We start from the raw sequence: 26,472 nt of genomic DNA on the forward strand, positions 1-26,472 counted from the left end.
TTATGTCATGTCTATGTTTTTGTTTAGTCAGTAGTGGGTATGAATCAACTATGCAGGGTACAGTATTGTTATAAAATATGTTTAAACTGAGGGTTTAAACAGCTCAGCCGTGAATTGAATCACCTCTTGTATCGCCTAAATCTATTACTCTTGTCTGACAGCTTTGCCTTGAAAACCGTGCAGCACAAACGTGGATCAATTCTGCAAAGGCGCTGCACAAAGCTTGCTTCAACACAACAGCGAAATTCATGCTGCATGATGTTAACCCTTTTGCGCAACTGAAAACCTGCTCGGTGCCTCAGAAGCAAATAAAAGACCGCTGACTAACAGGAACAGCACCAGCTATTTCCTCCATGACAGTCAATAGTCTGTTGCTACCGACATTATTGGTGTGCTGAAGGAGTAATGTACACTGTAGCTACCATATAATACAGTAATTATGCTTCATTTATTCAGATGCAGTCGTTGAAATCTGCGATTTTTCTGTTACAAATAAAAGTATTTTAAAAGTCTGACCAAAGGTCTAAGTGGTAGTAAATATAATTATATAGTTTAAAGTGTTAAAATATCTTAATTAATGATCGGATGTGAATTTTGCGAGTTCGTCTGGAGATGAAGAGCGACTGAAAACTATGTATCCTGTAACTGTGATGGGTTTTGGAAACCCTGCTTTCTACTTCATGAAGCACAACGTTCAGTTGTCAGCACCAGTTCACTCATTTAGCATTTACAAATTCAACGTTTTGCGTCATACAGAAAGCTCGCTGATAGCTTATCCCTTCCTCTAACAATTATCAGCCACTCTACAAACTAAGCTATAAGGATCAGTGCATCTGCGCGGGTCCTACGCAAAACTGATCATCGTGAATCGACCGTAACCTACACAGGCCGCAGGACTACAGTCGCAGCGCACTCTTCATTGGCGTGAACGCCGTGTTCGAGATCGGCAGTGAGAAACGCGACTCGAAAGATCGCTCAGTTGGGGCTTTGATTGGTCGTGCCTGAGCGGATTCAGCCCTGGGGAAGAAGTGTGTTTTTAGTTTGACTGGAGCTTCTCCTCTCCAATCAGATTTGTGGATCATGCACTGACAACAAACAAAAGATCTAGCTAGCTAGCTAGCTGTCTGTCCATGTCTTGTTTTAATCGTAGCTATCTTTATCTTTATTTGCTTTTTTAAAAAGACCTTCTTCTTACAGCGTTCACTGAAGTGCTAGCTAACCGTTGGTCTGTTTGTTACATAGCTTGCCGTTATCGTAACGTTGTTATTTCAGTGTGTATTTTAATAGATAAAAACAGTGCGATCGCCATGTCCGGGCAATCCTCGGGCTGTGGGTTTCTGATGTCGGTTGTGGTTCATGGGGACTCGGCTCTCAACGAGCAGGAAAAAGAGCTCAACCAGCGACTCAGACAGCTTTATCCAGCAGTAAACGAACAAGAAACCCCGCTTCCCCGATCTTGGAGCCCCAAGGACAAGTTCAGTTACATCGGTCTTTCTCAGAACAATCTTCGAGTTCATTATAAAGGTACAGCGAAGAAATATGACGTGTGTCCCATCATGTTACTTACACAAGCCAAGCGAAAACACATTAACACTGACAGTAGCTAGCTAGCAAGCTAACGTTAGTCATTTAAAATGTTTGAAAAACAACAGAAGAAACGATGCGACTGTGTCGTATGCATTTAGCTAGCATTAGTTGCTGGCTAGCTCTAAAATATATTTACTGTCTGGGTATTTTGGCACAATCCCGAACAGAGAGAAAAATAACTCTGGCTAGGTAGCAAGCTAATGGTTTTCACATAACGTCAGCTAGAACGTCAGCTAACATTACATCGCACCTGGCCTGTTGTTCACTATCTAGCCACTTAGCTAGCTAGCCTCATAGCCTTATAGCTTAGAGCGGGCCAGGTGCCATGTAGCTAATGTTAGTTAACTCCAGCTGTCGTACAAAATGTTCTAGCTAATAGCATGGCTACCGTGTATTTCAAAACAACATTGGCTAACTACCCAGATGGTTATGATTTTGATGTGTTAAGGCTTTTAGGCTTTTATTCAACTAACTATGCAATAAATTGCGAAACAACATCGCTAGCTAACAAACTTGACTTAACAGACCAAACACAGTTCTCCCGAGGTAGGAAAATGATCATTAAAAATGAAGTAGTTGCAGCCAACTAGCTATCTAAATGTTCGATGCCAGTAAGGCACATTTAAAGTAACGTTACTGGGTAAATAGCTCAATTCATTTCACTCTTCAAGATTAGGGGTTAACCTATATACCTAAACATACAAAAGGACAGGAAAAACAACTAGAGCAAATGTTGGTGTAATCTGTTGACATCTGTTTTTACTATATCCTTTGTATTGAAGAAAGTGTTGTGTTTGTGTCAGCATTACATTAGGTAGTCGCTAACATTAGCGAGCTACAACAATAGAATGAGTAATGCCAGTTAGCTAGGCGGCTAACTAGCCAGCCACTGTCATGAGAGTTCAGTGTCTGCAGATCCTGCATAGGCCATTGTCGCAGTCTCTTAACAAGACCATAGCTGCATTTTATGTAGCTGGCCTTAATCTCTTTGTTTTCCTTTAGCCAGGTAGATGACCAGTCTGGGTAATATTGGTTTATCCCGAGTTTATGTGACAAGAGAACTACGTTCATTTACGCCTGCCTCCGTGGAATAGAATTAGAAACGGTTGCTCTCTTGAGAGCGCATCCTGTTGTGCCAGGATAACTAAATCACCAGAGAGTGCGCAGCCTATCAAGATGCGCTCAAAATAGCCCGAATAACCCAAGGACGATGTAAATGGAGCAGCCGTAGTAGCTATACGAACATGAAGGGAGCTGTAACAATGAACACTAGCAAGCTGTTGCAGTGGGATCAGGGCTGCAGTTTTCATGCAGCACAGAAGCTAGGCCTTAAAATAACAGGAAGAACGAGAGTGGTTTGAGTCATGCTCAGCCCTGTGAAAAGGCTCGTGAGAGGAGAGGGCTGTAGCTGCGAAGACACTGAAACCGGCCACAAAACTAGCTATTGTAAAAATGATGGGGCTTTTGCGTGGTAACTAGCTAGTTCACTTCCATATAAATTATGATATTTGAAAAAAAACATGCGTACGTTTCAGGTTAAACATTCCATTGTCTCATGATTCTTTTACACCCCAAACCCCACGACCCTTAACTTCAAAGGTTGTTCACACTTAAAGCTGTGCAATGCGTCATACTTAGGGAGTTCAAGTCAGACTGGTTTCACGCGTAATGCTCTTGATTGATAACACTTGTTTAAAAAAGGATAATGCTTTGCTTGGGTCTATGAACAAACCGTCGTGCGATAATATAATTTTTTTTTCTAGCAGAAACAAATACTGTGAGTTGAAATGTTCAACATATATTGCTCTTAAGACCTTTAAACTAGCTAAATTACATATGTGCATACACAATGTTACATGTTCTTGTCTTCAAGTGAATTTGCTGAATTCAGTACACTAACTTGAAAACAATCTGGGTTAGGTTGCAACACAGCAAAAGACAGATGTGTTTCGGGCTTAGCTATCCTATCTTGTTTGTGCAAATTAAGATCATGGGTGAAACAAACACAGTTTAAAAATCTTACAGATTCATTTAAGATTACAAAATTACTTGATAGCCATGGCAGCATCTGTGCTGCAGTCAAGGAAGAAAATAGAACAATCTAGAAAGAACAAAGCTGAGCAGAAGAGTAAACTTTGGCCATCTAAATGTACTGGAAGGTGAAGTGATGAGGAGATACCAGATACAGTGTGAAGGTTCTGCCTTTTGAGGGAAGACATAGATTGCTTAATTTTTCAAAGCAAATATGGATAAAATAACTTTTTTTTTTTTTTTGCTTTGCCAGGTTGTAGATGTTTTAGATGCCTTAGGTTGTGTGTTGGTTAATTGTGGACCCTAAGGTGATATAGACATGTTTTAGTCTTTTTTGGAATGACTGATGGCCTCTTGGTTTCTACATCTTCTCCATTCCCCCGTGTATAAGGGTAAAGTATGTGTGTGTGCGTGTGGGGTGGGAAGGTGATGATGGTGTTACAGTATGGAGGCTGTGGGCTGGCATGTACCCTGTCCTGTCATGACCGATCGGTTATCCCAGCATGTGTCAACATATTCCAGAAAGCACCATGTATGTAGCACACGGAATGGCCCCTGTTGCATCAGAATAACCTCTGTCATCATTTCAGCAGCTTACCATAAAATACCCAACACACTTAACAACACAAGCTATGTTACATAAAAGACTGTCAAAAAGGTTGGCTCACTGCCTCTTCCAGAGGGATTTTCACTTGTTTCTGTTAAATGAAAGCTTTTAACATTTTATTCAGGCCAGTCTATTTTGAGTAGCTGTGTATCATGTTTGCCTTAGAAATATATGAATGTTGGAAACGCCTTTGTGCATAGTTAGCAGGTTTCTCTATACTGTTTCCATTTGGAATCAAGCTTTCCTTGGTGGCACAAGACAGTGTCATAGTGTGGCTTCTCTCACTGGACCTCTTTCCACACATTTATCCAGTAGAGAGCCTGTTCTGCCTGAGGGGGGATTGATCCTGAGAGCAGACCTCAGAGTTGCCATTTTGGTACGTCAGACGTTGATCTCATAGCTGGTTTCAGAGGCTAGAACTCTGGCCTTAATGTCCGTTCTGCTTGTCACACGCCGAGCAGCCCCATCTAACAAAAGCGCGCTCTGTCCCTCGTTCGCCGTCACCTGTGACAGGCATGAGACCCCTCTCTCAATCCAGCAGCACCTTTGAATAATAGTGAGCGTGTAGGCATTGCCGGGACACTTTGTCCCCCTGTCTTTTTTTCAGAGCTGTGAGAAAGAGACCTCTTTCACGCCTCGCTGCTCCTCTTGGACAGAGCACACCTAAGGGGGTGCTCCACAGACCAGAGGGCCTGTGTTCAAGTCCCCAGAGACACTTCTCTTCCTGGCGACCGGCTGGATGTGCAATGTCGTCCTGGATCAGAGATATTTGTGGTCCATACGGGCGGGGGGAGAAAAAAAAAAAGCGATGTTTCGCAAAGTCAGGTTACCTGAATTATGGACGGGTCTGGACTTGCCAATCTCTGACAGGCAGCAGAATGTCGAATGAGCTAACATCATCAGGTGTCCATGTGATGAGTTATTTAAGATCATGGAAGGTGTAGTTTCTTTTTTTTTCTGAGAACAATTAAACTATGTTCCATGATGTGCTCTGTTTGTAAAGGGCATCTAAGGTCATTCGCTGAAAATCGTCTGCCAAGGGGCGGTATTTTAAATGATGTATTAAATGTCAGGCTTCATATGAACATCTTTTAATTTATGTTTTTAAGAGAACAGTCATGGGTATGGTACTCTTGTTAGCTCTGCAGGTAGGCTTATTAAATCAATGCAAGCAGATTTTTGACAAATAAACTGCTGCTACCTCCATTTTGTAAGCTCCACCTCTGTAGGTGCTTCAAGTTGCATTGTCATGCGCATTGCAGGATGTGCCTTTTGTGTCTGGAAGTATTTATAGGTGACCTTTTGGAGGAAAGAATAGTGCAGTCGATATCCATTGGGATGGATGGTGCGCGATGGGATTTTTCTCTGCGCTATCATCTGAGACATGAGGGCCAATATCTCTGTGCGGCAGCTTGGAATCCTCACAGCCTTGTTGGGTCACATCAGGGGAATGCAGTCACTTTGATTGCTTGACCTGGACCTTTGAACATGTCTGCAGTAGTAATCGAATCTAAAATTCACATTCTTCAGCTTTGTGTACCGCATGGTCAGTAAGTAAGGTTTTTCTCCTTCAGTTTCCGTGTGACAATAACTTCTGTTCAGTGAGGCTCTTTTTTTAAGCCGTGATCTCGTTGCAGTTATCTCACAGGACTCTGTTACGTTGAAAGTGTGCAATGCAGTAGTAGAGTTTTAATGATGTGCAAATTTTGCTATGCAGGTTGAGGGCAATCGGCTTTAGATATGTCAATATGTGAACTGGGATCTAAGGAACTACAGTAAGATTTCTTGTCCCCTTCTCCTTACCTTTCTGCCAGGTCACGGGAAGACCCCGAAAGATGCAGCTTCGGTACGCGCGACACACCCCATCCCGGCGGCCTGCGGGGTCTACTACTTCGAAGTCAAGATCGTCAGCAAAGGACGGGATGGGTAAGAGGAACCACTCATGATGAAATGCAGATGAAATGCTGCCACAGATTGCCTATAATTGCTCTCCGTTTAGAAACAGCTGGGTAGTTTGATTGCAGGTAGGCCAAAACCAATCAGTCAGTCCCAATCAATAGTTACATTTGGTGGTGTGGCCCGTAACAGAATTGCGGCTGAGCAGTATAGGAAAAGATTTTGAAATCGTAACATAAGTGATGAATAACTGCATACTGAAGAGAGTGTGTGACATATAACTAGCTACTCATGGGGTATTTCTGTAAGTTTTTTTTTGTATTCACAGCACAGCTACAGTAATGAAGCCTTTAACGGTAGTTAGCATTGGAGCTAGCACTGAGTTAACAATGCTTCACCCCCTTGCTAACTAAGAACGCTCCCACACGGTTAATGTTTTGCCTGGGTTATTATCTGTTTGAATTTCTGTCCTAAGAACACAAAATGAAGGGCATTACAGTTTCCGAAGACAGGTCTCAATCGGCAGCCAGATAATTTTCACACCAGATTTTAACCCTTCGTGTTGCCACCACTGCGAATCAAAAGTGAGGTTGATCGCAGCCCGCCGGTGCCTCAGGTTTCACCCTCCCAGCACGTACAGCTCAGGCAGCAGAGACCGCTTAACTTTTCATGATGCGGTCACGGTTCAGTGGCGCCTCGCCGAGCAACGCGGGCGCTTCCACGGCGACACCGGAGGCTTCCCGCCCTCACCTCGCTCCGCGGCACCGCGGTCGGGCGAGTTCCTCCACCGGGAACTCCCAAGTGCGTACTTTTGCAGCTGCTCAGGAAAACTGGTGGGGTGGAATCTTCCGGAACCGACTCCACCCTCCTAACAGCCAGGGTCGAACAGGGAGCTGTGGAGCTCATTCCTCGTGCCGGAGTGTGAAAAGCACCGAGGCTCACCCCCCACCCACAAAAAAAAATTGGCATCAGCTCCCACTGTGATAATTTAGTACGATGAATTCCCGCGTGACCGTAATTTTAGGTTCCCTGTGAAAAGGCGATAAGCTTTCCAAATTCAGATAAAGGGAAATTTCTGTGGCCCTCCAAGCAGTCAGTAAATGGATGGACTTTACAGGGGTGCATGAAAACATGGATTAATTAATGGATAAATGGAAGCAAACATGTTTCCAGGATTTATATTTTCAGCAAACATTGTTTTCAGGTGTTCATTGCCCTTTGAGCGAGAATTCATATACATTGTTATGACAGTAGGGACTACATTGATTTTCATAAAATGATTATATATTATTATAGTGCCCTCCTTGCCTTCCTCATAACAGTTGCACCCTATCTGGGATGATTTTATTCTCATAAGTGGTTGATTCTTCAAGCACTGTTCAAAATAAAGGGGTTAAATTGACGTTTGTGATTTAAGCAGCTTCTCTTTATAATTGATTCAGATTTGAAAGAGGTGCATAAATTCAAATTCAGGTTCATTTTTCGGTAGTGATGCACCATTTCTCCCCACTGAATACCGTTTACCCGCTGTGAGTGAATCCACTTTGAGTCTTATAAGCATATTTCTCAATTCCTAAAAATTGAGCTTCTGTACAGTCTTAGTATAGGAATGATTTTGTTCCTGGATTTCTGGACACGGTGTGTGGTTTACACTTGCAAAAGTATTTTTTCTAAGTGGATTTCATGTATTTTGTTATAAATGCTTTTTTTAGCTACATGTTTACATATGGTTGAGTAGGATGGCATTTTATATTTCTGGAGTTATAACTGACCTATTTCTAGTGAAGATTGTTAGTAAAGACTATTCGAATGTGTGCCTGAATAACTTAAATATAAGGATAAGAGTGAAGTGTTTGTACATAGCTAAGTGGCAGTGGTACTGTTACCTCTGATTTGTCTATATTTTTCTCTGTTTATGTTCACACTGAAATCAGCAGTGCAGCTCTTTATGCATGTTGCTCTCCTGTTTGTTTCGACTGATTCTACCAAATTATTGTCATGAGTCAAGAGTTTGAGATGGAAAGTAATTTCGTGAAGTGGTTGTGCTTGACTCTAACAGAAGAGTGCTCCTGTTCCACAATAATAGTGCAATTAATTATGACAATTTGCTTCAGAGAGATCTCCCTCTTTCCTTTTCAGTTATATGGGAATAGGTCTCTCCGCCCAAGGTGTCAACATGAACCGGCTCCCAGGTAAAGTCGGACTCCTTAAATGTACTGAATTGTATTTTCTGTGTGTGTGCACATCTGTGCGCCTGTATGAGTATATGTGTGTTTGTGTGCATTTGAATTCTTGTATGAATGTGTTTGTCTATGTGTGTGTCTGCAGTTGTGCGTGTTTGTGTGTGTGTCTGCATTAGCACATGAGTCATCTTCTTCACGTCTCTTCTCTAAGTGGTGGAATAAGCTCCCCTCAACTGGTAGAACAGTGGGATCACTGTCCATTTTCCACTGCAGACTTACTTATTGAGATTACTGCTGGACTGTCTGAACTCTGACCCCCCCCCCCCCCCCCCCCCCCCCTCCTAAAAATAATAATATAATAAAACATAATATAATAATGTAATATAATAATAATGAAATAAATGCTAGTTGTAAGGTTATATGCCTTATGATAACACCACCACCTCTCGTGGCAGTGTTTCTCACAATGTCACTGTATTTCAGGGATGGCCATAAGATTCAGTGTCTATATAGCTAATTGCCTTGCCCCATTGAAAGTACTTTATGTAAGTCCCTGTGTATGACATTGTCTGCGAAATGAAAAAAATGTAAATGCAGTGTAAATGTGGACAGGTTTGTGTGCAAATGTGTAGTGTTTCTGTGTGTCTGCAACAGCACGCATACATGTTTATGTGTAAATGTTTTTGTCCATGTGTGCGTGTGTGTGTGTGTGTGTGTGTGTGTGTGTCTTGTCTGGGTGTGTCCCCCAAACTGGGCCATTCTCCTTTAAGCCTCATACCATGCCTGGAGGGTGAAGACTGCTGTGAAGCTATACATTTGCAGCCCCTCTGATATCGGATAAAGAATGGAGCATGGCTCCTCCCACTTTTGCGACACAGTTTTACGGGCGGGCCTTCGTTGGAGCAGCAGCCATTGTGCGATTCTGTTTCTCATCATTGTGTAAACCCTATACTGGTGGCAGTATGAGATAATAACCAATTCAGCAAAGCCATGAGTCACTTTGTCAGCTGATAGGTCATCTTTTAACAGGGACTGTACATTAGACCATTGTGTTTGCCTAGCAAACATTCTTATCCAGGGACATACTTAGATTTGTACTTTTTACACATCAGTAACCCATCTATGCAGTAGCTATTCTAGGTACACACAGGGGAGCAAACTGGCCTCGGGACCAGTGCCCTTACCCTTGCACCACATTTCTGTTGCTTTTTAAATCTGACAAAATGTATATTTGTGAATGGGGGTTGCAGCTCTCTTTTGTGTTAAGTGAGGGATGGGCCACCTCTGGTATGGATTAGTAATGTCTGACCAGTCTTAACTTGGAAAAATACACACATTCTCCTTATTCTGTGCTGTGATCCCTCAGGGGCTTATGTTTCTGACTGGATATATGGCAGCGCTTGTCTGCGAGGTGTTTTTCTCCAGACAGATTAGATCTGCAGTTGCGTGGGGGTTGACACTACCTTCCCATTCTGGCTTTCCATGGTTCTTAAAAGGAAGTGTTCACCCTGAGTTACTGAATCAGGGTTTGTGTCCAGTCGTTTACTGAGTTTCTTTTTTTTTTTTCCACGTTTTCACAAATAATTAAATACAGCTGAATTTTGAGTTGGTTCGAGTGAATTCTAACTGACTTTGGCAAGGCCCTGTCAGATTTTCTTGAAAGGTGGCTAATACCTTTCTATTCTACAGATCAAACTTCTGTTTACTATCTGTGCAGTTAAAATTTTTGGTATGATACTCTGCAGACTATTTCATGAGTACAACACAGGGACCTAGTTTTAGAGATATTTCCAGGGGGTGAAGCTATCAGGGTCATTCAGAAAGTGTAAGATGATGCAGTGACTCTTACTGAATGCCTGGAAACATGCACAAGATGTGTGAAGCTTTATCCATGTCCTCTTCAGGGATGATACAGTCAGAGATCCCTGCTGGTATTAAAAACAACAAACCGGTCTTGACAAAGGCATTTTATTCTCATTCAGTTCTTATCTGATGAATTCTAATATGATACGAGAGTGATTGAGCTGGCCCTGTTGGTTAGCCAAAGCGCACTTTTACCTCTCATATGTTGTTGAAAGCATCCTGTGCAAAGCCAAGCCACCATTTTCTATAATATTTGACAAATCCCCAAAAGCCACTAATAACTGGCATGTCTGAATCAGCAGTGGCCACCCTGGCAAACTGTGTATACACCTTATAAGCATAAGCATATAAGCATACACCTTATTAATATCTTATTAATTAACAATACCAATTAAACAAGGGCAATTGATTTGAACATAATATGTATCAGCATATTTTCTAATGGCCCTCATTTAGACTCTGAAGCCTAAATTAGTTACTCCTGCCCTGATATGTGCTAAGTAACATAGAAAACAACATTACAAACACACCATTGTCTGAGATCAGCATCACTGGTGTAGAAGGTTAGACTGTCTGTCTGAGCTGAAATTCCCCCCCCCCCAAATTGAGTGTTCTTGCCGGGGACTGGAGCAGCAGCATACAATATGATGCTTACAGGCGCTTTTTATCGTTTATCTACAGGTTGGGACAAACATTCATACGGATACCATGGCGACGACGGCCACTCCTTCTGCTCGTCAGGCACCGGGCAGCCCTACGGCCCGACGTTTACCACAGGCGACGTGATTGGCTGCTGCGTCAACCTAATCAACAACACCTGCTTCTATACAAAGAACGGCCATAGTCTAGGTAACGCTCTAATCTAACGCTAATGATAACGCTACACATGCTGCGTCAGAAATTACTCAGCAGAACCCCTGCACTAGTACAAAGTCATAGTCTAGGTGAAACAATACCTGTTTCCACCCCAAGAGTTAACGCATCACCTGCTTTTGTTAAAAAATGGCCACAGTCTAGGTAATGCTACACCCTCATCTGCACAGAGAATTGCTATAGCCTCGATAATGCTTCTACACAAAACACAACATAGCAGCTGTTTCTGCATAGAGAGAGAACAGAACAGCCGCTTGTACACGAAGAATGGCAGAATCCAGGTAACACAACACCCGCTTCTACACAAAAAGGTAACACCACCAGCGCTACACAAATTACTGTCAAGCTGAAAGCATTCACTTTTTTCCTTTAAGGAACGTACGTACGGAAAAGAAATATGTGTGTGTAACATGATCCTTTATTTTTTAACTGAGTCTTAACTGAAATTGCATGGAAATAAAAAATCATTTGACACAGGCCTTGTCATCTGTGATGAGAATGCTTTAATTGAATCTGTGCGTCACTTGAGACATTTCTATTTTTACTCTCAGGTTAGACGCTAAGACGCTAGAAGGCCTTCACTTTATTTTCATCTCAGGATAGAAATATTTTCCCTGCTGACTGAATGTTTTCAGAGAAGAAGTGCGTGTGGGAGTATCTTTTAACGAGCTAATTGAGCTGAATCTGGCCTTGAGTCTGGATGTTTTCTTACAATCAAAGTGGTAGCTATTTCCAGCACAGCTTTTGTGTTAGAAACAACTGGTCTAACTAAGTTTATCCAGACACAAAAAAGGCTTAGAAGATCCTTTGTTTAAAGTCTGCGAAGGACTCCTGTGACCCTTGTTTCCACACTTTCTCTTCCAGGTATCGCTTTTACAGATTTACCGGTAAGCATAATCTTCTGATATCTTCTATCTGATGTATTATTTTACAATTTTGATTTCAGTCTGTATGTTTCTAATAAAAGCTATTGGGGGCATTAAACTGCACATGGTACACTATGCTGTGCTTCTCTTTTTCCCATATGTTGTGGGGGAACACCAGATAATGTCACCTTCTGATTGTGATTCAGTTGTGGCTGCCTGGCTTGCTGCCAGTCTGTCTGAAGTGTGAGAAAGGGGTGTGGCTACACAGTCTGGCTTTGCATTTGAGTCTGCGACTCGGCACCATTAATTGTCCAACATTTTCTTATTTTTCCCTAGCTTGGCTTAACTTTTTTTTCAGCTTGGTACAATTCTGCTCAAAAGCAGAACTAAGCACGCTGTCAGTTTATACTTTATCACTCTCTATTGCCACTCTTGTCAGGCTAAGGTCTCAAATTGTATTTAAATTTAAAGTTTAGATTAGATATTTGCCCTTGAGGTTTACGGTTTGCTTTACTGGACTCTGAGATTGCTATCAGAAATGCAGTTACACATTTCTGTACCAAGGGAAAACAGACAATGGGATATGAAGAAATAACCACAGTGTTTGTTTCTTGCTGACAGAACCAAAACTAGTTGTCAAGTAAAACAGATCCATTGGATAGGTTTTGCACTTTACAGCCGTGGTCTTTGATTAGTCTGAATAATTGGGACCAGAGCAGTGACAGAAAAGCATTTCATGCTTGGCAAAGCCCTGGCACCTCTGACAATAGGAAAGAGAGGGTAGAGGACCTCCTGCTGCTCAGAATGACAGGTTTCGACCTCTTCCCAGCCCAACCTCTACCCAACGGTGGGGCTGCAGACACCCGGAGAGGTGGTGGACGCAAATTTCGGCCAGCACCCGTTCGTCTTTGACATCGAGGACTACATGCGGGAGTGGCGGACCAAAATCCAGGCCCAGATCGACAGGTTCCCCATCGGAGAGCGCGAGGGCGAGTGGCAGTCCATGATCCAGAGGTGAGCCTTATCCTCCGGCTGAAAGGGCTGATGGGTATATGGGCAGGGAGGAGTCTGGTGATGCTCCGCAGTCAGATCGGTGTTCTGGGTGGCATTGCCACAGTGGCGCCTCGTTTTTTCACCCAGGAGTTCGCACATGTGAAAATAAACAGGCGCTAAACAGTTCTTCTCTGAAACAATTAGTCTGTATTAATCCTTATTGTTATACATATTAACATGAATATTGTGCTTCTGTTTGCTTGGACCTTGAAAATGATTTAGGACATACTAAGTAAGTGGATACCAAACAAACAATAGATGGCTGGCACATTCAAGAAAACACTTTATTCACACCAGCAATGCTGGAATTGCCTTGAAACTACATTATGTTTGTTCAGGTATCTAGCCTGACTCGCATTTATCCGTTTATACAGCTGGAGGCCATTTGGGTTAAGTGCCTTGCACAAGGGCGCAACAGCAGCGGCCCAGCAGGGAATTGAACTGAAAACCTTTGTATGTTGCCAGCCCTGCTCTTTAGCACAGCGCCCCGCTGCCGCACCGGTGATAGCCGCGCTGTCGCTGACAGGCTGTTTCTGTCCCTCCTCTCCATCTGGCAGAATGGTGGCGTCGTACCTGGTGCACCACGGCTACTGCGCCACGGCCGAGGCCTTCGCCAAATCAACAGACCAGGCCGTGCACGAGGAGCTCGCTTCCATCAAGAACAGACAAAGTGAGCCGGGTGGCATCCGCTGGGGGTCCATTTTGCCTAGTCCCACGTCCATATGTTCTTTCTCTGCTACTACAGCACAGGGCAGAGGGGTGTTTCACCTGAACTGCTGGAGGGCCTGTGTGTTCGCTGCTTTGTGTCTCTTGACAGTGCGCTGGCTTAATTGGTCCTATCAGATAACAGCACACATTTGACTGTTTTATGCATCAGTATAAATGTTTCAGTGCCCCCTAGTTTCCAGGGAGAATCGCACGATCTTCATCTGCGGTGTGTCGAGCTCTCAAAAAAAAAAACCAAAGCAGTTATGTCATTACAACTACAACTTACAACTGGTATAATCTAACATGTATAAGATGTGTGTTTGTAATGTGGTTACACGCTGTCTGATTTTGTGTCCCTGCAGAAATTCAGAAGCTGGTGCTGGCGGGCAGAATGGGGGAAGCCATTGAAACGACACAGCAGCTGTACCCCACTTTACTAGAAAGAAACCCTGACCTGTTATTCATGCTAAAGTAAGTTATCCATCGTTGGTGGGAAAAGATGCATTAACACTGCGTCAGTGAGGTGAATGTCTGCCGGTCTTGATTTGCACCGCCATTAGCAGAGATATCCACACAGAGGGCGAGTGTATTACAGATGAGCATGGACGTACAGTCATTTGCTGTTTACTTGTACTCACTCTTCATTTCCCAAGCTAAGTCAAGATTGGGTTGAGTACAGCCCCGTCTACTTTCAGTCGTAGACTAAAGGTCATTTTTCCTCAGGTCTCGCCCCGTTCAGCCTCTCTAATACCCTGTTGACCATCTCCCTTCATTTCTCCATTGTGGTGTAAAATTCTTCCTGACAGCTTATGTTATGTCCCCATTCCACTTCAGAGACAGAGACTGTTTAGCAGTAATAAGACTGAACTCTCTGCACTCCTTCCTGTTCTGGCTAAAGAGTTCCTGATTAGTTTATGATTAAACTCTTTTGCGTGGAGTTCCAGTTACTGAACTTTCTGTTCAGCGTGGAATTATCACAGTATTTGTTTCCCCCAATTTAAGCGAGCTTACACGTGTTGCTTTTTTAATGGTATTTATACAGCTAGATAATTTACAGAAGAAATACAGTGTGCTGACTCACCTACTTTAAGGGTTAAGTGGGTGAGGCAGCATACTGTATTTCTATTTCTATATATTGTATCCCCTTTGTGATGGATTAGTAATGTCTGCCAGCCCTCTCACAGTGTGCGGAGCTGGTAGACATTACTAATCAATCACAAAGAACAAAGGCTAGGGTGTTGTGTGATGAGCGGTCCCCCTCCTCCCCAACAGGGTGCGGCAGTTTATCGAGATGGTCAACGGCACTGACAGTGAGGTGAGGTGCCTGGGTGGGCGGAGCCCCAAGTCCCAGGACAGCTACCCCGGCAGCCCCCGCCTCTTCGGCAGCCCCACCCTAAGCCCCAGCCACAGCGCCAGCATACACAGCCTGGCCTCCCCAGCCAAGCCCGGCAGCTCCCACTCCTACATCCCGGGTAAGCCCGCCCGGGTCGCGCACGGGGTCACAGCTGGGTCACGCCTGGTCATGTGACCTGTCACACTCGCACCGCCTGCTTGTTCCTTATCTCCGTATTATCTTCTTATCTAAGTGTTCTGCTCGCCTCTGATTGGCTCGCATGCCCCATGCAACAGCAGTCACTTTCTCCAGGCCAATCAGAAGTGTGAGGTCTCTGTGAAGTGGAAAAACCTGCTCTCACTGTCTCAACTGTCGCAATCACATATGTTACCTTCTGTGTTACAGAAGGTAACATGTGTGTACTGAGAGATCCAGCACAGTTCAGGCTAATGTTTTACCACTACAAATTGTATGTAATTTTTCAGATTGTAATTATTAGTAACTCATTTGGATGTCAGGTCTAAATCATTCACTTATTTATTAAACCAGAATCAATCCCCTCTTCATTGATAAGTATCATCTACATTGATATCTTGTACAGTCTGGTTGGCTCCAAGCTAAGCCGAAATCACCTGGTAGTGCTGTACTTAGGAGTGTGAACAGCTGTGGCCTGTGGTCCTTTTGAAGAGCAAAACAGAGGGACTTTGTAGGGAAGTGCACATACACACACACATACACACACACATACACACACACACACACACACACACACACACACACCTACGTTAACAGCTCCAGCAGTAGGAACAGAGATGTCCCGCTTTGACTTGTCGCCTCTTTGTGCAGGTTTCGACAGCAGCTGCAGTAACGGCGTGGCGTCCGGCAAGCCCCACCCCCCGACCCACTGTCACAAGCCGTCTCCCCCCGCCCTCTCCAACTCCGAGCTCAACACCATCAACAGCGCCAGGAGTCAGCAGGTCAACAGCTGCACCAGGTAAACCGAACACACCGAATCTAAAATACGGAACGGAGAACATTCAGCACAGAGGACTGAGCACAGGTAAAAGAGCAATGAAAATGCTGAGCGCAAAGCATTGAAGCACAGCAGCTTTTAACACAGGGCAGCGACCACACTAGATGCTAGGCACAGAGCACTCCTGAGCACTAGAATAACACACTAGACTAGGGGTGCCTACCTGTGGTCTTGGAGGGGTGTGACCTAGCAGATGCGGTAAAGAGTGACTCAGAGTGACAGTGTCTCTAATGTGGGGTGAAAGGAAAGACCTCTGTCTCCCTTTATTTCCCAGTGCGTATGAGAGACATGACAGAGTCCCTCTTTTTTTCTGTGGCCTCCAGCAATGAAATGGACATGGAGGTAGACCACTATAGCAATGGGGTTTCAGAGTCCTCGTCCAACGGCTTTCTGAACGGGAGCTCCAAGCATGACATGGAGCTCGAGGAGTGTGATGCTGACATGGGTAAGCTGTAGATGATCCAACCGATGGCTTTGAGTTCCTGGCTTATGAAGTCAAGAAAATGGCCTCTGACGAACTCAGTAGTCCAATCTTGAGTCTGTTTAAGAAGATGGCAGGTCATCTCACTGCCTTGTGTGGGGGCGGAGCCTGTCTCTGACTGACTCCCATTTGCTGTTGTGTGTTATTGGGGAGGGGGGGGGGGCGGCGGGCTGGGGGGATGGGCCCTGGCTGTGACTGACAGCTCTCGCCCGTGTGGTGTGTGAACAGAGGTGGACTCCAGCCAGCCGAGACGGCAGCTGTGCGGGGGCAGCCAGGCCGCCATCGAGCGCATGATCCAGTTCGGCCGCGAGCTGCAGAGCATGAGCGAGCACCTGCGCCGCGAGTGCGGCAAGAACTCCACCAACAAGAAGATGCTGAAGGTACCCTCTTCCTCCTCCTCCTCCTCCTCCTCCTCCCCCCAAATCCCCGGGGGCTAAGCCTCGCTCCAAAACTCAGATTAGGTCGGGGGTCACCGCTCACCCTTCAGGTGTGATAATGAGTGCAGATAATCTGCGCTTCAGTGGATCGGCTTCACACAGCCCATGTAATCCCTGCAGATCTACTGCGCCCCCTGCTGATAGACCCCCAGTACTGCATGTGATTTGTATGGAGGGTTGGAGGTCAGACCAGATCAGATTAGGCAGGGATTTCATACTCAATACCTGGAGTGTTGTGCATATGCTGCTTTTTTCCAGTCTTAGTGCATCACCTAAATAGCCCAAACATAACTCAGTTTTTCCTTTTTCATATTTTGTAAATTATACATAATATTATGAGACTATCCGTGAGCAATACAGTGAAGAAGCATTTTATTGCTGCGTGATTTTGGAAATGCACAGGTGTAGATTTGTACAGCCATACATCTGATGAGGGTAAGGGAGCTGCAGAACCAAACCCTGTGCCACACTCAGGCCTTCAGTAACTGAGCTAAACCACTTGAAGTGGTTTAAATGGCGTGACTTAAGAATATCAATATGATGGTGTCAGCTCACACTGAACACCAACACCAGTCAATGTATCTGTTCCATCTGTAAAGGGTGATTATATATAAACACACGTATCTGGCAGATTTCCCTTTCAGTTTGCCAGCAGCATATAGCCATAATGCAGTTGTATTCTCATTCTATTTGCTAAATGTTTTTTCGTCACTTCCAGGAGAATGGAAAGCAAATTCAGTGATCTTCATGTTCCAGCTCAATATTCGCTACTGTAGCCAGATGTCCCACTTTTTAATTCTTTTTTTTTGTTCTTTTGCCACTTTTTGGGCACTTTCTCCACTCTCTGACCACTGTTTCTATCATTACAAAGCACCTTTATGAAGACGATTCATGTGCATTTGCCTGAACAATTCAATTTTTACATTCTAAAGAACGGACGAATATCCCACCACTAAAAAAAAAGTGCAGTGACATCAGTACTTACAATTACATCATTGCCATATTAATTTGATTGAGTACTATGAAAATACTGATTATTCAGTGTCTAGGCGGGGCTAGTTGGTGGATGCTGGCCTATCTGCCGTCAAACCTACCTCTGTGAGGTAAGCACATTGAGATCTGAAGAGAAGCAGAATTAAACGTGTCCGTGCTTCCTCTCCTTGCAGGATGCATTTAGTTTACTAGCCTACTCGGACCCCTGGAACAGCCCGGTGGGCTACCAGTTGGACGCCATACAGAGAGAGCCTGTCTGCTCCACCCTCAACAGTGCAATATTAGGTAAGGCCATACCATGTAGAGTTTCAGTGCCCAGCGAAGCAACAAAAACAATAGGGAACCTGTTTTGTGCTTGCCTGAAGAAAGAGGAGATTAGCATAGATTTGTGAAACTCCTGCTTGGGCTGTTAAACACTCCAAAGTGCTGCTGTACTTCTGGAGCAAGGCACTTTACCTGAAGTGCACCGCCTTACAAAAATGTCCGTGGTGTACCTGTCTGTGGTAATGAGTAAAAGGCAGTAAAACTCTCGTTAAACTGTAAAGTCTAACAGTAAATACAGAACTGTAGCGGCTGTCAGCTCCCTGAGTCTAATTTTTCTGAAACATCTGTAACATTAAAACATCATCTCCCCACGTAAGTAAACGATAATGAAAGGAGAAATATTTTTTCTGGCATGCCTGTGGTCCTTCTGTGTAAGTGTGAGACACTGACGCTATGGCTACATTCTGAAGAACCTCGTAGTGACTTAGGTAGTGTTCGGTTTTCATTTTTAGCTGTTTGTTTTTACCTGATACCTATAAGGCAAAACAATAAAATCCGGTTGTCTTGCTATAAGCTACTATAAGGCTATAAGCTCTAAATTTCAGATCAGGAAAAGGCAGATACTGGCAGTAGTTGTACATAAAACTCTAATCCTTATTTCCTCTAAAAACTAAAGACCAAAATCTGTATTTCTTCTGTTGAGTTTTAAGACTTAGGTTTAAAGGACACCTAGGCCTGTTATGTGGAATAAAGTAGTTTACGTAACTTTCATACAGCATAAATCTAATCAGACCTTAAAATTTATGTGAACAAGAATATGAAAGATTCCCCGGAAAAATGTTTAGTTTTATCCTCTCCTGGATCTAGAGTAGGTGGCTTTTTAGCTGTCCAATCATGCTGTGTTTTGTTTGTTTATTTGTCTTAATACCTCGTAATGGATAACCGATAGGCTGTACGCTGGATGCATCACAGACCAGTAAGTGCTGTAACAGAAATGTAGTGTGAGGTTCATGGCAAGCTTTATTGTGTTACGCTTTGACAATTTTTAGTCACTGGTAACTACTGTACCTACATTAGTAAAACGAATTTTGTGCTGTAGTAGACATATGTAGAGCAGTTTGTCGTCATAGTGCACAATAGTTTACAATTTGTTTACAAACACAAATTAAATGTAGCCATACAATGTTGTTCTAGCTGTTTGGTTAGATTGGCTTTATGAACCTTACGGCTTGTACCTCAAAGGGTTCGTTATGGCTACTGCCCGAAGCCAGTCGATTTACAATGCTTGTGTATATTGTGTATAACCAAACTGTAGCAGTTACTCAGTATGTAAATGAGTTTAACTGAACTCCCTGGCAAATATATTACTGCTGCATATAAAAGCTGTCAAAGAGACCCCTTCAGCTGTTTTTATGCCCTTTGGTTAGCCTATTTTAATATGATTACGTAAAGCTTAATGAGACACTTCCCCATCTTCCCCATCATCTTCCCCAGCGTTTCCCATGTATCATTTTACCATACACTCCTGAACATTTACTGAGGAAAGCTAGGTGATGTTCCTAGCTCAAGGTTGTAATGGCAACTCCCTGCCTGGGGGTCTAACTGGAAACCTTAGGCTTACAAGAAAACCCCTGTAAACCTTTTCGCAGGCACTCACAAGCAGTCCCAGATAGCCTGGCAACCTCTACATTTTGCCGTACTGCAAAGAGAGTAGTATTAGCGGCACAGTAATGCACTAGTATTGCTTCTGACTAGCTGTCTTGATGTCCTGTCTGTAACCCCACCCCCCTTCCACAGAGACTCACAACCTGCCCAAGCAGCCCCCCCTGGCCCAGGCAGTTGGTCAGGCCTCCCAGTGCCTGTCAATCATGGCTCGCTCAGGCAGTGGCTCCTGTGCCTTTGCCGCTGTGGAGGACTACCTGCACTAGCTATGCAAGCCGGCCCGCATCACGCCCGCGTCACAAAACCCCCCCACCCCACCCCCACCCCCACCCCAGCCCGCCGGACGTCTGAAACACTCGAGGAGACGGATTATCGAGCCAGAGGAAAGAAAATTACCTTGTCTCTTTTTTTGTTTTTGGCGTTTTTTTTGATTAGTTACTTAGAGGGGGCAGGCTCTGATTGTCACGCAACTCCTGTTTCCTAGTTTACAAGGCATGGTGCAAATGATTATCATTCTTACTGTTATTATTATTATTATGATTGTTATTGTTTGCCTAACTAGCGTATACAGATATATTCGTTCTCCGTTTTGGGAAAAAAAAAAAAACCAGCGAAGGCGAAACACCCGCCAACAAACAAAGCCCCAAGTACCGTACATCCCTGCGAGTCACAAGGCGTTTCCACGGACCGTTGTTTTGTAGAACCACTCGCATATACGGTCTGTCGAAAGTATATGTGTCAGCCTGTGTACATATATATATGAATATATATTTAAAAAAAAAAACTTAATGGAATTATATTAACATAAGAAGTTCAAAATATTTAGCTACCAAAAGTGAGAAAACCAAAAAAAAAAAAAAAAAATACAAAAAAATTTTTATTATAGAAAGATGCATCTTTTGTGGTGGGTATTTGTACGAATGCCTAGTGTGAAATTCACCGTAGGCCTGCCATGGTCGATTTGATCGCCGTTACCCCTCCTCTTATCGGTCACCACACCTTCCCAACAACACGAAAGGCAGTGACAGGTTTGATGTGATGTGGCTTTGACCTTTTTATTATTTTAATTCGTTTTTTCCTTTTTTTTTTTTTTTTTTTTAAATGGTAATATCGTCGAAGCTTGTCCTCGAACCATGAACAACTCAGGAGCCTAGTGTCCTTCCTTCCTCATTGCTGCTGAAGGTGTTCATAGCCAGCAACGACCCGGTAGATGCGTTTTTTTTTCCCCTTCCCTCTCACTCTCCCTCTCTTTCGATGTTTGCTCTTTTTTTTTCGGATCCTACCCCAGAACCCGGAGTGTTCCTTTGTATGACTTGCCATTGTAGAGAAGAAAAACAAAGGAATGAAAAAAAAAAAACAAAACAACAAAAAAACAAAAGCAGTATTGTCAATGACACTGTGTGGTAATGACATTTACAATAAACCAAATGCCTAGGATCGACAGTCTAAACTGTGTGCACTCTACGTTTTTATACATGCTGCGGCAAGTTTCTCATTTGTGCCCCGAGGATAGCGGACACGAACACGAAGTGTATCATCCCGATTAACCACCCATTAAAGTTTACTTCCATTGCTGTTCCAGTGTGAATCTGTGACTCTCATGTACAGCACATCTCTGACACCTACCAAGAGTTTACACATGTAATGAGGTTGGCTTTGACATTGCGCAAGTCTTCGTTCATCTTAGTTTGGGTACGGTTCATTCGGTACGACCTGTGTTTCAAACTGGCCAAAACCATCTGCCTTTGCTCTTTAATATTAAACATAACATGTTTCATTTAAATGCCCGTGAACAACTATGTCAAGTAGCTTTTCCTTCTGAATACCTAGCAAGCAGGATTTATTCTTATCTACACAGAGTTAATGGCTGCAGTTTACAAATTCAGTTGACAAATGAGGTGGTCCTTAATATATGCCTGTCCAGGGGCAAATCCATCAGTTTCAGAACCTAAAAAGTTTGAATGTTGGAAGCTTTGTGTTTCCATGGCTGCTGCTCTACTCAATTTCAGCAAACATGTTTTGAGGATATCATGCCACTTCTATCGCTAAAGGTGAAAGTCTGCCAGTTCTGACTTAGCCAAGAAATAACATATTGCATGATGTTAGAAAGAGATGTAATGTTACTCTGCATGTGTGAAGTTCCTGCCCGTAACAGATTATTATTTCCATTTCTTTTAAAATAAGACATGGATTCACATTTTATTGTTACAGTAATCATACTTCCATGAACTTGGATATTTTGAAGATGGATTTGTGTGGGAAACACTTTTTGAGACATTACTTTCAGAATATTTTGCCTCCAAACAGGTGTTTGCAGTGACTTGGCAATTTTTACACAGGGCCCAATCTGTTAGCAGCATCACCATACTGACATTGCCGGGTTTGCTGTTAAATGACAGCAAGATTGTAGTATTCTTATTGCAAGCAGAGATATCAAGGGAAAATCTATCTTGTTTATTCAGATAGGTGGCCCACACCTGACATATAAGGCAAATAAAATTAATGTAAAAGCTGTATTTTGTAAATCAATATCCTCGGCATGCTCTTATGTGGCTATCTCAAAGAAATCTATGGCCTTGATCAGACTTGCATTTATGACAGATCTGAATTAATTTCCCACACCTTTTCACTACATAAACCGGTTGTCCAGAGAAGCAGTTAAAATTTGATTTTGTTTGCATCTAATAAAAACATGTACCAATGCCTAGCTCAGACTGTAGGACTTGCAGAGCTATTTGTGTTCACACATCACACACCAAGCAGTTCCTTTAATTTAGTAATCACAGAAAAGTAAACCTGTATAGAAGGACTCCATTTTGTACAGCTATATACAATTTATTCATAAATGTATGATATGGAACAAAATTTTTCAGCAATGTATCATGTTATATGTAATATAAACCAATACGGCTTAAGGAAAACTAATTTGGCTACTTCTCACCTTAAAAAAAAGACAAAGCACAACATCTCTGACCATCGACTCAATGCAACCATAATCTTTTTCCATCTGTAGCATATAGCTGCATTTGAACAAAGGATTGGTAACAGCCATTCTTTGCCTCCATCTGACAGTCTCCATGTAGAGGGCAGTGTTGGGCTGGAGTGGAACAGTAGCTTCAAAGTCCAGTTTAGGTGAAGGAAAAGATGATTGGAGGAGCTCTCCAGCTCTGTCCCCACCCACACCACCTATCCTGGCCTCAACTTGTCTCCACCTTCTGCTGGTTCTGCCACCTCTTCTTAAACTTCTCTGCCTTCATCTTCTTCTCAGTGCCTGGAGAACAGGTGAGACAAGGCATCTTAGAGGAGCAAAGAAACAGAACCCCAATATATATATTCAATATACCTTTATTAATATTCATTATTTAACAAGTTATTACTGAAATCTTGTTCATGCTATAGATATACTTTTGTTACCATTTTTTCATATCAGAAAAATTTATTTTTTTTGTTGAAAATAATCAAAAACCGCAGGAATTCAAAACAATGCACATGCACTAGCTTTTCAAAAGTAAGCAAGTCTTGTCTTAATATATTATCTACAGCAAAGCAGAGAAGAGGTCGGTTAGTCTCCCTTTTAAATCAATGCCCTGGTTTCTACCATTTCTTGTGAATGGCATTCAGCAAAAATTGGGTTATTACAGAAAGTCAAGTGGTGTCAAAACACATGCCATAAAGGTCTGAGACGACTGTGAGAGATATTGCAAGCCTCCGATTCACCCATAATCCAACGGGCCCTGAACACTCACCCCACTGCTTGTCCACAAACTGCGGTGCGGCACTCTTCTTCTGCGCCCTTTTGTTTTGCAAGGAAAGGAGATGGTTGTCTAAAAGGAAGAGACACAGAAAACACACGAACCAGTTATGTTGAGGAAATGCAGGCAAGGTCCTGCATACTTGAGTATACAACAAGCATGACTGTAAAGACATAATAGCCTGCAGGCTAGCATTATCTTATGGCACACTTCCTCCAGCCACTTCACACTGGTGCTTCACACTGTGGTGTGGTGACAAGGACTAGATCCCCACCTTCAAAATCCCAGATGGGTCACTGTAGTCATACAGTGGTACAAGGGTACCTCAGTACTTCACTTCAGTGAATAGCCAACATTTATACACATGTAGTATATGCAAGTTAATACAGATGAGGTCATCTGCTAGCTAACCAAATAATGTAATAGCTGTAGGACAATGAACTCCCTACAGCCTTACTTTAGCAATCCCAGTATGCGCCTCTAGGAGGTCTGAGGCCAGTGTGCGTCTGCAGGAATGGCAGGTCTTACTTGTGGTTCTGTTGCTCCCCGCGCCGTAGAGATGGGACTGAATAAAATCGAGGGCATTCTGCTTCTGCTTACTGGCCAGAGACTGGTCCTTCACCCTCGTCACACTGTAGTTCCCCTTCAAGCTGAGAGGCAGAAAACTAATATCAAAGACCTGAACAGCCAGTTGTGCCATTTATGGTCTGAAAACATTCCGATACAGGCAATTCACCTAATGTTTCTCACCTCGTAATTAATCATTTGCCTCCAAATATACTGTTGAGCCAACAATGTATAAAATAACCATCCCATTACTAACTAATTTGCTGGATAATTCTGGAAATGTCCACACTATAAAGATACAGTGTCCCCAAATAAACAAAAATATCTGTATGCAGTGCTCACACAGTGTGTGCAGAATTCATTAATGCTGATCAGCTTATTCACCCAACCAGCTACCTCATCCAGTTTTAGTTGATAGGTGTCAGTGATGTTAAAACCATCATTCACAGTTAAGTTGAGAGTCCTTGTCAAGGCTGCTGTACAGAGTATAGAATTAGAATGTTCCATTGTTCAGGCTGGATGACCTCATCACTCATGGAGGTAAACCGCATTCAGCATCTTTGGGTTCCATTTGCCCCAACTGTGTAGACCCGTCTCCTGAGAAGGTGGCTGCCATTACCTCTGTCTATTCCTCCTCTTTTTCTTTTTCTTCTGTTTCTGCTCCACTTCCTCCTCTTCTGCATCCGATTTCTCGCTCTCCTCCACCCCTGAGGAGCTTGCTTCCTCCTGGGTCCCTTCTTTTTCAGCTGGAAGAACATGAGACCCATGACAGCTCAGGAACAATGGGGACATGACATCAATTCTGGGTTTTACAGAGCAAAAACTGAATATGAATCAATGTAGTGACTTGCAGAATGACTGGAACTGCCATACCTTGAACCTTGGATGCCTTCGGTTTTCTAAAAGAAAAAGGAAAGCGAGTTTTTAATTCATTGAAGAAAATACGCCACTCATAACCACTTACGGATATTTGCCATAAGAAGGCTACCAAAATGCATTTATGGCAACGTACTTCGGAACTGCTGAATCGATTTCCTCCAGGATATCGTCTGGGAGAAGTCTTCTTTTCTGTAACGGGTAAAAATGAATAAACAAAAATAAAGGACCGATTGCCATTAACATTGTTAGTTTGCTAGTTACAAGCCTTTATTTGGCGCTTGGCTTTAAACAGTAGCTGCATAGGCGTTTCATCCATGTGGGCAACTGTTTCGTAAAGCTATATACAGAATATCTTTCTCCAGGATAATGCAAACCTGACGTTTTATTATTAACAGTTCTCTTGTCACAAACATTACAGCTTACTTGAGGTGCAGATGCAGAGATAATTAAATGACGACATAATTACTTGGCTCGCTCCTAACGTAAGAACAGTATAGACTTAACACCTCGGCAATAAGTAAAATTTCAAAGTAACTTGTGGAAAACACAGACCTGGCCATATAAAGTGCCAAGAAAGCATGACCAATCAGACAGGTGCAATAAATCTATACCTACTTATCCTAGCTTATTCAATCATTGCACTATAAAATGTAGACTAATATACCATTATCTTACCTTTTGTTCTTGGAACAGTTCCTGCCTTTTTCTTCGTTTTTCCTTAAGCAATTCCTTCTCTCTGTGGAGAAAAGAAAAAAAAGTTACTAATTGTTCTGCGAGTTGGCTAGTTAGCCGATCGGACACCAGCTATTGCTAGCTACAGTGCACAGCACCTTCTCGCAGTCTCGATAGCCTCTTTCATGCTCCGTAAAGCGATCGCTTTCGAATCTTCAAATGTCACTTCTTCTGGGGCTTCGTCATCGTCGTCTTCGCTCGATGCTACCCCTAAATGAATATTCTCTGCCATTTTCTTACTTTTTGGTTTCCCCTTCGGGACATCTGATTTCCCATGCTGTGTTTTCGCCATCTTTAAAATCAGACGAACTCAAATGAACTTTCACCCTGTATATGACGTCAGAAACAACCGGGAAGGTCACATCAAGGGATGGCTCCTCCTAGTGGTTAGGATGTAGGAACACAACAGGGTCCTTAACAGTCACAACACGGATTATCTATATTGGACCACGCAGTCAGCTTGATGTCTATCACATTTCAAAATTTGTCTATGCCATTATTGTTGCTACAGTTGTTGATTTGCTGGCTCATTATGACAATTTGGCGCGGTCTGAAACATCCACAGTCAGCACAGACATGCACACAGTACAGAGACCTCCTGTTATCAGACAGAACTTCCAAGGAAAGAAGGCAGAAGGAAGAAGAGAGATTAATATCTGATTGTAACAGAAT

General features: G+C 43.1%; 2 protein-coding genes across 2 annotated transcripts; one reads left to right on the plus strand and one right to left on the minus strand.

Annotated features, from left to right (window-relative positions):
• Window positions 1–1,081: 1,081 nt before the first annotated feature.
• Window positions 1,082–20,192, plus strand: ranbp9 (RAN binding protein 9). The gene is made up of 14 exons (XM_036519192.1): window positions 1,082–1,524; window positions 6,040–6,151; window positions 8,261–8,313; window positions 10,849–11,016; window positions 11,905–11,927; window positions 12,736–12,920; window positions 13,517–13,629; window positions 14,030–14,138; window positions 14,940–15,139; window positions 15,847–15,994; window positions 16,357–16,478; window positions 16,743–16,894; window positions 18,118–18,229; window positions 20,006–20,192. Exons 1-14 carry the CDS (start codon window positions 1,308–1,310, stop codon window positions 20,134–20,136), a joined length of 1,845 nt encoding a protein of 614 aa, XP_036375085.1. The 5' UTR covers window positions 1,082–1,307; the 3' UTR covers window positions 20,137–20,192.
• Window positions 20,193–22,760: 2,568 nt separating this feature from the next.
• nol7 (nucleolar protein 7) lies at window positions 22,761–26,098 on the minus strand. The gene is made up of 8 exons (XM_036519399.1): window positions 25,899–26,098; window positions 25,744–25,804; window positions 25,202–25,257; window positions 25,063–25,088; window positions 24,809–24,935; window positions 24,151–24,272; window positions 23,617–23,694; window positions 22,761–23,141 (listed from the first exon to the last, which is right to left on the minus strand). The coding sequence occupies exons 1-8, from the start codon at window positions 26,090–26,092 to the stop codon at window positions 23,068–23,070; spliced, it is 738 nt and encodes a 245-aa protein (XP_036375292.1). The 5' UTR covers window positions 26,093–26,098; the 3' UTR covers window positions 22,761–23,067.
• Between the last annotated feature and the right edge of the window lie 374 nt (window positions 26,099–26,472).

Source organism: Megalops cyprinoides, chromosome 24 (assembly GCF_013368585.1).
Source record: "Megalops cyprinoides isolate fMegCyp1 chromosome 24, fMegCyp1.pri, whole genome shotgun sequence".
NCBI lineage: Eukaryota > Metazoa > Chordata > Actinopteri > Elopiformes > Megalopidae > Megalops > Megalops cyprinoides.

What these genes read in the sequence shown, in the direction of transcription:
- ranbp9 (XM_036519192.1), top strand. Translation starts at nt 1,308, where the DNA reads ATGTCCGGGCAATCCTCGGGCTGTGGGTTTCTGATGTCGGTTGTGGTT. An exon ending in CAGGTCAACAGCTGCACCAG is followed by an intron (nt 15,995 to 16,356) that starts GTAAACCGAACA and finishes TGTGGCCTCCAG; the next exon opens with CAATGAAATGGACATGGAGG. An exon ending in CCTCAACAGTGCAATATTAG is followed by an intron (nt 18,230 to 20,005) that starts GTAAGGCCATAC and finishes CCCCTTCCACAG; the next exon opens with AGACTCACAACCTGCCCAAG.
- nol7 (XM_036519399.1), bottom strand. Translation starts at nt 26,092, where the DNA reads ATGGCGAAAACACAGCATGGGAAATCAGATGTCCCGAAGGGGAAACCA. An exon ending in GAAGGCATCCAAGGTTCAAG is followed by an intron (nt 24,936 to 25,062) that starts GTATGGCAGTTC and finishes ATGTTCTTCCAG; the next exon opens with CTGAAAAAGAAGGGACCCAG. An exon ending in GTTTGTGGACAAGCAGTGGG is followed by an intron (nt 23,142 to 23,616) that starts GTGAGTGTTCAG and finishes CCTGTTCTCCAG; the next exon opens with GCACTGAGAAGAAGATGAAG.